General features: G+C 35.7%; 1 protein-coding gene across 5 annotated transcripts; it reads left to right on the plus strand.

Moving 5' to 3' along the window:
- Positions 1-567: 567 nt before the first annotated feature.
- Positions 568-13,177, plus strand: LOC128246535 (uncharacterized). 5 transcript variants are annotated; one of them, XM_052964785.1, is made up of 17 exons: positions 568-633; positions 3,125-3,831; positions 5,397-5,529; positions 5,845-6,055; positions 6,852-7,039; positions 7,417-7,498; positions 8,121-8,192; positions 8,560-8,666; positions 8,767-8,857; positions 9,053-9,133; positions 9,511-9,645; positions 10,692-10,788; positions 10,957-11,039; positions 11,344-11,486; positions 12,091-12,178; positions 12,723-12,872; positions 13,073-13,177. In XM_052964785.1, the coding sequence occupies exons 2-14, from the start codon at positions 3,681-3,683 to the stop codon at positions 11,347-11,349; spliced, it is 1,437 nt and encodes a 478-aa protein (XP_052820745.1). In that variant the 5' UTR covers positions 568-633; positions 3,125-3,680; the 3' UTR covers positions 11,350-11,486; positions 12,091-12,178; positions 12,723-12,872; positions 13,073-13,177. The 5 variants fall into 5 exon arrangements, with proteins under 5 accessions (XP_052820745.1, XP_052820744.1, XP_052820746.1 ...); XM_052964784.1 differs by having other exon boundaries at positions 11,344-11,427; XM_052964786.1 differs by having other exon boundaries at positions 11,344-11,423.
- The last annotated feature ends 1,329 nt before the right edge of the window (positions 13,178-14,506 follow it).

The raw sequence follows: 14,506 nt of genomic DNA on the forward strand, positions 1-14,506 counted from the left end.
AGGGCGCCCCTTTATTAACTTATACGTTGCCCCTTTATCAACCTAAAGTGTGCCCCTCAATTGTCAGCCTCACATATTTCTACTCTAGCTCGGGTCAAAAGGAGGTGCGGTCCGTATCCAGCCAGACGGAAGGGACAGTGACCATTATCACTGTTGGCAACCCAGCCTACCCCAGTAATGTCGTCGGTGTGAGACAGCAACAACAGCAGCAGCAGCAACAACAACAAGTCCCACACAGCAACAGATCCAGTCAGCTTAGTCTCACACCATCATCAAGGTTGGTACCTTTCTTATCGTATGCGAAAGGAGGACACATGCTTTTGAAAATAACTTATTAACAAAAACTATATTTTAGTATAATGTATTATCGCTGACAAGGATAGCGTTCGCTAAAAAGAGTGAAGTTAAGACAAAAATAAAGAAAACACTTTTATACAACAAGATACAAGTACATTTCTGGCATTTGAAAAGCATTATTCAATTATAAACCTGTATGTGCATACCACAAATGTTTTTAATTACTTTAGAACGAGTATCGCCAACTCGAGATCACTGAGTGACCGATTTGTCAGCCCGACATCAACCCTGGATAGAGCATCTCTAAACAGCGAGAACAGCAGCTCAGGACTTCCGGTACGGGACACAATTATCTAGAAAGTGCTTATGCATAACAAGCTGAAGTAGATTATTTCATTAAACCAAATTTAATACTTAATTTTGATTTTAATTAACAAAATTAATTTATCATGATTATCTAAAAGATATTTTTCTTTCAAACTCCGAAACTCTTCAAATTCAAATATTACACAAATTAAACCCAAAGTAAAATATTAATCTTAGATTAATCCTGTTGTAAAGGATTAAGGATACTTCAAGGAATGAGGCCAGTAACCCTAAATATTAATTTTCTAGAAACCTTTTATGAGTGTCACAGATTCTATAATCAATATATCCATATAATTGAAGAATTTTAAAGTTTTTTTAAATGAAACGACCTTTAGTCAAATACTGAACAAGTCATTACAGTGTCATTTTTTTAATGTCTTTCCTGCATGAAATGATCCTGCCATTCAAATCTTGCCTGTTGTTTGAATGATAACATTAAGGGTATTTTGGATGATCTTGACATTGTCCTCATTGTTGTAGTGCAACAACTTGAACCATTGCCATTACTCTAAACTGTTCAATACATTCAAACATCGGTACAACTTAGTCCTCATTTTTCAAGAGACAGTATGCAAATGAGAAGCAAGATTGATAACTCTTGCTTAAATGATAATGGCATTTATTGCCCTTTGTTTGGATGAACGAATAACAACCAACACAAGACACCCATTATTCTCTTGTTTACAGTTCAGTAAAAGCTAACACTAGGCAAACTCCTTTTCCAGCCTGAGCCACTTCGAGATGGTGTTCAGCACTTCTGCGAGATACACATGGACACAATCAGGAAGTTTATCAGCAGTCTTTCCGCTAGGATTCCCCTACCAGCCAAATGCAGCATTGTGGGTAAGGCAGGACAAGTTCGTAGATGTTGAACATGTACGCCATATGCACTTATTAAGGATTGTAGTTACACTTAAGCAAAATCACAAATTGTGATAAGGTATAAGTAAGGCACGGTAGATTGTCTTATAGGAAGTAATTTGATGGAATAGCCTCGGATAGGACCCATCCTTGTACAAAATATGGCATTGTGGGTAAAATTGGATATGTTGTATGGCCATACACCTCCATGGACAAAGAACAAGTCCACCAATTTCTCCAATGACCTACAAAGTCAAGGTTGTAGGTAATCAATCTATTAAGTTGTTTGTGAGTAGGAATGTGAACATCTAAATATACTAGTATTACAAGTTATGCAATAAATGTTAACATATTGGGGTGGTGGAGAACTTTGTCTGCCTTAGCAAATAATGGTGGGGGGGAATTTGTCCACCTTTGCAAATATTGGTGGTGGAGTATATATCTACCTATGCACATATTGGTGGTGGAGAGATTTGACGGTCTATGCAAATATTTGTGGTGGGGGAGTTTTGTCTGCCTATGCAAAATTTTGGTAATGGTGGGAATTTTGTCTGCCTATTTACCAATATTGCTGGTGAGGGCATTTTGTTTGTCTTTGCAAATATTGGTGGGGGGGGGGGGGTATTTTGTCTGTCTATGTAAATATTGGTGGTGGGGGATTTGACCGTCTATGCAAATATTGGTGGTGGGGGATTTGACCATCTATGCAAATATTGGTGATGGGGGATATGACCATCTATGCAAATATTGGTGGTAGGGGATTTGACCATCTATGCAAATATTGGTGGTAGGGGATTTGACCATCTATGCAAATATTGGTGGTGGGGGATTTGACCATCTATGCAAATATTGGTGGTGGGGGATTTGACCATCTATGCAAATATTGGTGGTGGGGGGATTTGACCATCTATGCAAATATTGACGATGGGGGGATTTGACCATCTATGCAAATAATGGTGGTTGGGGGATTTGACCATCTATGCAAATATTGGTGGTGTGGGGATTTGACAGTCTATGCAAATATTGGTGGTGGGGGGATTTGACAGTCTATGCAAATATTAGTGGATGGGGATTTGACCATCTATGCAAATATTGGTGGATGGGGATTTGACCATCTATGCAAATATTGGTGGTGAGGGAATTTTGTCTGTCTTTGCAAATATTGGTGGGGGGGGGGGGGGGTATTGTGTCTGTCTATGTAAATATTGGTGGTGGGGGATTTGACCGTCTATGCAAATATTGGTGGTGGGGGTATTTGACTGTAAATGCAAATATTGGTGGATGGGGATTTGACCATCTATGCAAATATTGGTGGGGGGGATTTGACCATCTATGCAAATATTGGTGGTGGGGGGATTTGACAGTCTATGCAAATATTGGTGGTGGGGGGATTTGACAGTCTATGCAAATAGTGATGGAGGGGACTTTGTCTGTCGCTTGTTGTACACAATTAATCATGCCCCCAAATATAACTCCATCAACAGGAATAAAATAAACAACACAACTAACGCCCAGAAGTTGGAAATAGATATTTTGTAAAATGAATCCAAATTGTATTTTATTGCAAAATTTAAGTGTTTAAATTATGTATTTTCAGACGGCAGACATAAGCGCTATGTTCGTCTCAATTTCCAGTGTGGAATAAAGGGGACAAATTGTTTATATGGGAAGCAGTTTTTCATCCTAAACACCAAGCTTCCAAAGACCTGGATCCATCTCATGTTCCTGGCTGTCCAGGTATGAAGTCATAGAGAGGCCTGTTGTAAGTTTTTCGGTATCGGAAGTAGAGGATTACCTTATATGGAAAATGCTTAAAATAGCACATGACGTATTGCAAAGGTTATACGATCTACGCACACTTCTGGAGAAATGACCCGGAAACTGATGCTTTCTGTCACGGAAAGCTCACGAGAGAGATTCGATTCGATTTTCTTGAGATTGAAACTGAGATTTAAGCTTGCTTAGATATCATCGCTGACCAAACTTTAAATCAAAATACTACTCGCGCCTTTTTTTTGAATATAATTGTGACTGAATTAAGTTCCTAGAATTATTTATCGCGTTTTCGCTTGTATTGTGAATCGTCATTTGATTTCGCGACTTTATTTAAAACAAAACCAGCAGTATTTGTCAATATTTTCTTTTCTGTCGAGATGCACATCCAGGTCGAGGAGCGTGTGTTTTCTTCCATTGCAGATTCAAGTGGATGTCTTGGTAGTGCGCTTGTGGCAGGTGATTCCAACGTACATCGTATCCAAGCAGCGATTCTAAATTGGTCCACTATTCGATGCCTCCCAGTATCAGGTACACACATTTTTAAAAGGCAAATGGATGTTATTTAAATGATTATGGCGAACTATATTGCTTCAATATTGCATAAAGATGTTAGTGAATGTATTATGACCCAAATAATCTGCCACAATATTCAACTTATAGTTTCCTTCAGTTTTGCAGACGACATATTTCATCAACCCGAAGACCTTATTCCTTATAGTATCCAATTTGCCCTGATATATTTGATGGTTATTACTGTAAACACTATGTTATGCACCAGTAAATTGTAACCCCCCCCCCGGTCCGGGGGAATACCAGGGATAGCCGGTGAAAAGGGCCATGTTTCTACTTTCCAGGTGGCCCCGCAGGGCCGGGTGACTACGGTGTTTTTGTCATAGCGCCAAATTAAGCCGAGATTGGGCTTTATGTAGAGTCTCTGAGGTGCGGGGGCATTTGGCCGGGGTTTAACCATCAGTTCGTTCCCGCAGGGCAGGGATTTTACCCGGGGTTGGCTGGACCGAAAGTCAAAGTCCCGGCTATTCCCCTGACCCTGGGGGCCATGGTTACAATATTGACTGGTGAATTAGCGTAGCACTATTATCTCAAGGGTATTCTGTGAGGAAAAGTGTGTCCATGCAGTGTTGGCTTTCAACCCAGAACTGCTCGAACCAACTGAGCTTTCCGGACATGTAGGATTCCGTATCCAAACACTCTCTATTTACATTTAAGGGTGATTCTGGCACTCGGTTCTTTCTTTTCTGACACCAATAAAGACATCCGTGGAGGTAGTGAAAGTACCCAGTGTGGTGGCTGGACACATGAATACCAGAACAATAGCACAGCCCTCTAACCAATTGGCTAGCTGGGCAGCTGGTTTTTACACATGCACACACACACGCATATACACACGCTTCATGCCTTCCACCAATAACCTTTTAGGCTGATCCAGAGATTCTTGCATTTTACTTTTGATATATCAGTATTTAAGTAGTCCTGCGAGAAAGAGTGCATCCTGTGTGTGGCTTGAACCCATGATTGCACTAGCATGGCATTCCAGTGATTAATTTTGTGCAAAGGCTTCTCAAGGCTGTTTCACTGGACCATAAATTTTATTTTTACTGTTTTTTACTGTTTATATTTAAACTGAATAAATTTTTTATGTATATGGACAAACAAGAACTCCACACAACCACTTTTTAAACAGTGTATTATGTGAAAAGAAAAGGAAAAATGTTTTTTTATTTAATACCAATTAAATTCCATGTGCCAATCATACAAGATATGGTACTGCATATTCCATTCCATATTAATTATTGAATCAAATGTTTCTTGATTGATTTGAACCATCCAATACCAAAATAATATTATTAATGCATCAGTCAATTGTAACCAGGCCCCCCCCCCCCCCCCCAAGAAATGGTCCTTACCGGGGTTAGGGTTAGCAGTTTGTCCCCACAGGGCTGGGGTTAAACCCGGGATTTGCAGGACCAAGAGTCAAAGTCACCGGTATTCTGGACCCAAAGGGGGGGGGGGGGTCGTGGTTAAAGAAAACATAAAAACAAAAGCTACCATTGTTCAGTTTACCTCAATTGTAGGAGCCAAGTTTGTGAATGACAAGAAGGGATTTGTGGCAGTTCTGCAGCTTTCATTGAAGAAGGAGTTTTACCCATGTGTCTATATTCATCTTGGCTCCAATGATGTTCAAGCCAGAGAGGATGTGTTTTATAGGTACACATTAAATATGTTTGATTCTATTATGTATGAAGCAGTCTTTTCAATAAGCTTCGTCAAGGTACCAGTTTTTAAAAACTCCCTTTGGCGTACTCTATTTCTATGACACACATTTTGTCTACTAAGTAACAAAACAATTTATGAAATTTTATTTAATCTCCTTTTCCTCAAGTTTTAATGTTATGAAATATGCCTGATTCAAGAAAGTTATGACAAAGTGTTATTACGACTTTATAATGCTTTATTTGAAGAAGTCACTACTTGTTTGCCTTGGCTTTATTAATAGTCTAATAATGTATGTTTATTTCAAAGGAGAGTCACTGAGGTATGTGATAGTATCCACGAGACGAGTCCGGAAACTGAGATTGTTTTATGTTCTATTCTGCCACGAAAAAAGAATGACAGACGAGTATCTTCAACATTAGCGAGAGTCTTCAACAGATGGATCCAGAATGCTAACACCATGCTAATGGACATTTCAGAGGCCATCCCATACATCAGATTCCTTGGATATGGAGCTCAGGTATAAATCAACAAAATAAGTTTATGCAATACAGAAATAAAAGTTGTAGATATTTGGCAAATTTAAGATGATCCTTATTTATATAGACAGGTAGAAATATGTAACTGTAATGCATTTTTATGCCTTTGTGGATATGGGTTGTCATAATGATATTGTTTATTTCATTGGTATACATATATCATTATTATAAGTCACGTGACCTGCCCATGTTAATTTCTCATATTCCCATCATGGGCAATTTCGTACTGTCACACACTGACAGTATCGTTTTGACCGGTTGACATGATACTGTCACATAGCACGCACGTCTTAAAATTTTTTGGTTTCCCAAGTCTGAGGTGGTAAGCGCTTGTTAAAATGTATTGTGAATCTGGTTACAACCGGTGTTTGCCTTATTTCTAAACAACATTTGCAACAAAATGACAGCTAAAGTAAACAAACAATAATTACAGAATAAATTGATTAAACTTGAAAGTTGTGTTATGGTAAAAATCTTATATATCATGTATATAAATGTAACTGTGTTCGGTATAATAAAATAAATATTGCATGGCTTCTCCTCGGGTAACAGTATTTCCCTCATGTTAACAATATGTACTGTCACACTGGAAGGCATGCAATATTTATATAATATTCACCAACTTTTTCAAAAACAGTATATGAGCAATATCATTATTTTTGTTTCTGTATCTCGGTTAACAAGATAGTATATTGAAGATAGCAAAGATGAAGACTTAATATTCCAATGATTGAAAAGTTTGTTAAACCATGCATTCTGTTTTTATATACAATTAAGGAATGTGCTGATGTGTTGGGTCGTGATGGACTTCATCTGAGTCGTGTTGGTGGTAGACATTGTAGTCAGGTGATTGAGGAGGATGTGTATTCCTGGAGTGAAATAGCCTATCAGCAGGATGTACATTGGAATGAAGACATACGCCAACCACATTCAGCAGAGATTGATGCATCAAGCTTTGACCAGTGGTATTTGTTTCAAATATATTTCAATTCAGCTGAGTTAATTAGTTTTTTGCCTGTGTAAAATATCCGAATATTGTCATTACCTCAGTGTTGTTTAAGGGTATAAGATGAACATGTCGTGTTGATGAATTAACATGAAATATTTTACAATGATAAGAATTATATTAAATGTTGGCATTGTTCGATACTGTCTCACTTAATTGCTTGTTGTATGATGCAAGGTTAAGTATGACTCTTGTTCGGTTTGTAATATGTTAGTCAGTTAAAAGAAGGATGTCCATTTAATTATAGTTCATATGGTGTTCCTAACTCCCTACGTCTGAGATATTAAAAACAATATTTTCCTGGTGCCTTATTTTTAGCTCTGACTATTTTCAAAGCCTGGCAGCTGCTGTTGAACCAGTCAGTGACCAGAATGTCCAGGCCAGCAAGCAGCCTCTGTACTCGGAAATAGTCCGTTTGGTAAATACAACACTTGCTCTAAATGGATGGCATTTGCTAGATGAATAGTTATAATTTATCAAAAGCATTGAATTCTCTGATAAGATGCTTGTGTTGGTTGGTAGATATAGGATGTTCATTCATAAGTTATCATTTACAGGTAATTCAAACAATTATGAACCTTTTCTAATTTGATATTCGTAACATTTGGTCAGTCATCAAGTTAGTCTTTCGGATGAACAAGCCCGAATTCATGTATAAATGCTTGGCATTTGATTTTTTTAACAAGCCCTGCAGTATAAAACCCAGAAATTGAGGAAGCCAAAACACATTTTACCAGTGCAGGGATGGGGCTTGTGCTAATATATATTTTATCTATTTTGTGTCGAAAGTAAATTAACACTTATTTACTAAGGCAAAAGTGGTCAATGTCAAGTGTTTTAACCTTAGCATGGAAGAATCAAATATGTTACATGTGTTTTTTGCCTTAATTCCTATTTTGTACCACTGTTCTTTTTATTTTGAAAATGCCTCTATTCAGAGGAGATAACAAAGGTTATTCTTAATTATAGTGACTTCATAAAACAGATGAACTGAACTTCATATTATGACCGCAAAAGGAACATTTGTTTTATTCTTACAGCCAGCAGGTGAAGTTCCAGATGTTACCTCAGTGCAGCATAATGTGAAGTTACCAAGGCGCAATGTATTGAAGGTCTCTGTTATGTTTGTTTTCTACTTAAAATATATATTATAACATAATTATTTAATAAATATAGGTAATAGTGCAAAAAAAACTTATGTCAATCTGAGATTCCTGTGCTGGTGTTCTTTTTGAAAGCCTGTTAAGCTGTTTCAGATGGGCAATGCAACAATTTTAATAAAATTTAATGAGCATTTACATAACTAAACTTAAATACATTCATTGATGAAAACATTTAAAGCATGTCTGTTTCTTGTCTACCTTTGGTAGGGACAAGGGTTAAACAACCTGAAACATTTCCATATTTTGCTATATTTTTATATATCCTGATTGACTTATACCCAGAAGGTAGCCAACGTTTTTTGTCATTAATATTTAGGTTGATGAATGTGCTAGATCAGCCAGACCATGTAACCACAGATCAAACAAACATCGAAGGGCAAGGCGAAGAAAATTTACGCAACACAGACAGCTGAAAGTTCAAAGGTAAATGAAATATATTTGCTGATGTTAAAGCTTCTGTTTAATTTACTTGTCAAATCAATTAATTGATGTTACAATTATGTTTCCACATGTATATTTGTAGATCTGAGCAGTATAAAGATCACGTTGAAATTCCGTTGACATCTGATGTAACGGTAAAGGTGAAGGCAGACAATGTACATAGCATCTGGATGGTAAGTTACAATATTCCTGTAGTGATGTAGTTTCTTCAAAGAAGATTAAAATCAACATAACTATCAAAGTTAATCCTAATCATTTTCTGAGCCATAACAATGTCCTAGTGTTCTGATGTGTTCTTGAAATAGAGAGAAGAAACACTTTTGATGGTGGTTATGGATAATAAATGCTTTGATATCTTGCATATTTAGTGCCCGAAAGAAGACGCCATTACCACAAAGAAGTGCCTACCTGTCTGCTCTACAATGACTGGAGTTAAGAAGATAAACAAGGTAAGAACATGCTACATGAAATTGCAATTTGTAACAAATTGCAGCATCATTTAAATTAAATACAATTCAGTTTTCCAATAATTTAATAAAAAAAGGGTAGGCAAATGCAAAACCAATGCCTTTGTTAATCTATGAGGATTTCATTCCCAGCTTCATTTAGTAAAACCAGAGTTATAGCCCTTGAGTTTGCATTATTATTATTATCATATTATTTTTTTTCTATTTATTTCTAAGAATGTTTTGGTGTATTGCTTTGATGCTTTCTGTTGAAATGTTTTAACGTGCAATATTACGAAAAGTGTCGAAGTGAATTGTAAAAACCTCATTTTATAACTTGAAGCAAGAAATATTGAATGCATTGTGTCCGTTAACTGTAGCAGACATGGTTTGACTGCCCCCTATGCCCAGTGAAGTGTTCTAGAGAAGATTTCCTACTGGACCATTTCTGTCGACGCCATGTACCTGGAGGGACCAAATACAAGAAGAACACTGACAATTCTTTCTGTCATCGGGTATGTTAGATATTTACTGAGTAGTACGGTAAACAAGTTTTTTTTATATCAGTGAATGAGTTTTACCTCTTAGTTTATAATTATACATTGTATAATAAATTTTTCATAGTCCTTGGCATCTTCATTTCTTACATGACTACTTTGTAAGTTTTAATAAGGTGGCTATGATTAAATTGGTATATTTTGATCCCCCACCCCCTTTTCGGAAATTTCCCCCTGGCCCCTTAAATTTATTAACTGATATAAAAATGCTCAACACGGGTCTAACCGTCTTGCATATTTGTCAGGTATTGGAAACAGCTTAAATTGATACCAGCTGGTGTTGATGTAAACATTTACATGTAAAAAGGGAGGATTGTTACATTGTGTTATGCAATAAGACAGAGCATGAACACATATCCAAATGTGATACAGTCATTGATAAAAAACACACAACCCAAACCACTATTTAAAACAAGAATTTGATGAAAATGTGGCAATAAATTTATATTGGCGTAAGATACATTGGATTGTCTACTTTCTCTATGTGACATTCCCCTCATCACCAGTGAAAGATATGTTTATAATTGTATATATGCATTAGTTTTGTTTATTTACTGAATCTTAATGCTCATTAGATAATCAATGATTCTTGCTTGTCAATAATTGTCAATTCATTGTAATGTTAATCAAATTTAATTGAATTAATGCCCAAAATGACAGATTTATATGTAATATTCATTATGTGCTTTCCGTCTAATAAAAGAAATTTATCAGTAAAACAAAATGGTTATTTACACTGTTCTGAAATTTTAGTCAGTTTTAATGTCAAAACCATACTTTGGTGCAAACAGGGTCCAGGAACTCAAATTATAAATTTATGATATCCTTTCTGAAATGACATTTATCTTGCTCGTTCAGTGAAATAAATTACAATATTACATTGAAAAACAAAACAAGCATCATCTATATATAATGAACTTCCCATTAGGGTAATTTTAATGTTAAAATAATAAAAAGGGATATTAATGTTTAATGAAATTATTTTATTACAATTTACGAACAAGAAATCAACGAAGAGCAGCAGAAGTCAGCCAAACTCGAAGAGCACCATTTCAACATCCAGCCTGAACCCTGTAGAAAAAACTTCACCTCCCCATCAAGGTTTAATTTCTTTCTTGGGTACTAAATCAAACATTGTTTATATAATTTTTTCATGTTATTCATGCTTCTTTTTGTCAACACTTACTTATCAACTTAATATCTGTGTAAAAATAAAAGTTATTAAGGCTCAAGTGTACATGAATTCAGAAATTTGTGATTTTCTTACAGATGAATTGGATATCGCAGATTACGCCGATTTCTCCAAATTAAAATTACTATTATCAAATGATGTTGAGCAAAATCCTGGACCTGTGAGTTATAAAATATGTTAACATGAAAATAACGAAGAGATCAAAATTTATGAAATATAAAGTTACTATTAGGCCTAAAAAAAAATATGTCTGTTTCCTGTAACATGCTGAAAAAATGATGGGTCGGTAGGTAGAGATTTTTTTTTTTTAATGTTCTAAAATGTCAGAATGATCCAATATTCATGTCTGTTTCAGGTGAATTATTTTTTAATAAACAAATTCAGTGTGGTATATATAGATTCAAACTTTCTGCCTTAATTAAGTTAAAACTGCTAGTTTGACAGCCAATGTACATGTATTTCAGTTGTAGAATGCATCCTTTTGAAGGGCAAGACTTGTGTTCGACTCCCAGCAGTGGCAACATTATGTGCAATTTTGAATATTGTCAGTATGTTTACCAGGGAAGCAGTTCATCTTTACACTTTGCAAATATAACCTAGTGAAAAAGTGAATCAAATAACATTTAGACAATTCATTTTTGGCAAATGTTTTAAACAAAACTTTCAAAATGCATACATTTTGTAGTATTAATAAAACATGATATCATCGCACAAACAATTTTAATATAGACTGTGTAATAATATCAAGTTGTATTACAATTAAATGAACATGGCAACTATTATAAACAAACAGTTGGCTAGACATGGTAAGAATCATAACTATAAAATCTGACTAGCATCAAACCGATGTTAATAATACAACATGAACTGGCAAGAATCTCCACAAATCATATATAAATCAATAGTTCGAATGATAAATGACTAGAATCAATGACTGAACCATTTAACTCTTAGAGCGCTGTCAGAATTGTACAGGTCTCTGGGGTTTTTTTAAAGACAAAAGCTGTATATTAAATAATTTGTTTTAAAATAAGAAAATATGCATTCATTTTGAATACTACAAAATAGCATTTCAGTAAACCACCTAGGTTTAAACAGCCAAATGTTCGCTTGCATCTGTTCTAATTCTCTAAAAATCCAAACCAATGTAAGATATCGAAATGGAGAAAATAGGTTTAACATTGTTTTATGTTTTTACCCATTCATTTCAGATCCATTTGGTGTTAAGTTTTAGCTACACGAAGAAACTTACGCATCGAGGGAAGATCAGCTCAAGATCCAATCTTTGCAAACGTTCATGTATATTCAATTATTAACTAAAATTGTATTTGCAAATGACTATTTATGATAATGTATGAATTGCTTTTAAATTTTGAATTACATTTTTGAAAATGAACGTTTCTTGTAATCATTACTTACTCACAGCGCACGCGTTTTACTGACTTTAATTAGAGTTAAAAAAATAAGAAGCAAAATATCCTCCAATAAACAAATGCGTATGCTGTTACAATAAGAACCGCTGTAATAAATTTAGACGTAAAGAAAGATATAGAAAACAACAAAATACACTGTATAACAAAAAAAACGATTCATGATACTCATATTGGATGATCGATTTTTTTTTGAAAGGTAGTTTAATTGATATAAACGAACCATATAACGAATGCAAGTGAGAACAGTTGAGTTAAAGATAATTTGAATTATGTGCCGAATTGACTATGCTTTATGGTGCCGAGTCGACTGGGTGCCGAATGTGTTGGTGCCAAATTGACTATGCCGAATTCGTTTGGTGCCGAATTGTCCAGTTACCATTTGAATGCAGTCTTATCCAAACATTTTCCAGGACCAGGATGCCTTGCTTCAGGAGCTCCATGGTGACCGATACTTTGATGTGTTCGAGTTTAACGCCCCTCGCAAGTACTGGGCCTGCTTCATGTGTAACCACCCGAAGAAAATGTCTGAGCTGATGCCTGATGGAAGTCCAGTCATTGCTGTATGTTAACAGTTTTTCAAATATTTGAATTTTTAAATCATACTTTAATTGTACTGGTGATTGATGCACGATAGCAATCCAGGCATGATCGTTTGTGAACACTTGAATCTTGCCCGATTTTACTGCCCGCTGGCAGCCCAGTCACGGCTCAGCTGTTTATAATTTAAAAGATATAATATTTACTATTCTCTACTGGACAGGGTCAGTTGAAGGAGAAGAAAGGGCGCTGGAAGTTTCTGAAGCGGTGGAAGACCCGATACTTTACTCTCTCCGGCAGCCAGATAACCTACAGCAAAAGTGATTCGGTATGTTACACTTTATATTCACTGTATTTTAACTCACATTAGACCTACAGGTAAGTAATTCCATATGTAACACTTTATATAACCTAAATTTAACTGACATTAGAACTTATTCCTATGTGGCTCCAAAGTCTAACTGGAATTAGATTGTGTTAGCTGAAGGTAAGGGCATGGTGAAACATAAATCACCTTGAGATTTTATTCCACTCTGTATTTGTTGTGTCTGCTTGAAGTGAGATAGACATAGTTACCACAACGGCGGTCAACCAGGTGTATGTTAGTGCGTCCGGTTGTATGTCCATCAGTAAGTCCAACTTGATAATGCACTTGGTAATTTTTAAGTGATTTGTCACAAGTGTTCATCATGTGAAGCTTGCTGTTAAGTGCAAGACCAAAGACTTTTCGTCAAAGGTCAATGTCACACGTTAAGGTCATTGGTCAAAATTCCATGTCAAGGACTTATTCAAGGTGAAAATAACTTCATTTTGTCTTGTCCTGGCTGTAATTATTCCAGTAGGAGATCTTATAATAACACAAATGTTTTCCACTCTAGAGAAAAGAAACGTTACCAGTGCGAGAAATACAGAGTGTGAAAGCTGTTCGCAAAGGCATTCGTGATATTCCTAAGGGGTTTGAAATCTTCACAACAGACCAGAACTATGTGTTTAAGGCAAAAGGCCAACAAAACATTGAGCCCTGGGTACAGTGCATCCATCTAGCTGTGCCCAAGGCTCAGAATGATGGAGAGTGTACTGTTGTGGAAAACGTCACCATAACCATTCCAACCAGACCTCGATCTGCTGTACGCGATACAAAGTTATAGCATTTGTAACACAGTGCACACGCTGTGATAGACAGTGATATTAAGATCTTCAGAACTTTAGATGTAGAATTGCTGTAATTATAACAAAGTGTACATATCTGAATGAATAAAAATGTTAGCATTTTGACAAAGTGCATATACTGTGATACAAAAATTTGTAGTTTGTAACCAAGTACAAACATTATTGATGAAAGATGGTTGACCATTTGTGTCCACTTTCCATTTTTTGGTGTCTTAACTGCTGGTGTATTTTGATGGCTCAGCCTGTTTCTCTTTTGTTTTATTGTAGTTTATATTTGTTGGTCTATGTTTATTCATTTAAATACATTTATGGATATACTTATGTGAATGTTTTGAAAGTGAATTTTATAATGGTGATATGGCCATGCATTTATTAATGTTAATAGGTAACTCAGTATTGTATATGTCCACATTAATGAACTGATAATTGCATCTGAAAAAAAACATACATGTAAAAAACCTTTTTCCAAAAAATGGTAATTACTTCA

Source organism: Mya arenaria, chromosome 9 (genome assembly GCF_026914265.1).
Source record: "Mya arenaria isolate MELC-2E11 chromosome 9, ASM2691426v1".
In the NCBI taxonomy this organism is placed as follows: domain Eukaryota; kingdom Metazoa; phylum Mollusca; class Bivalvia; order Myida; family Myidae; genus Mya; species Mya arenaria.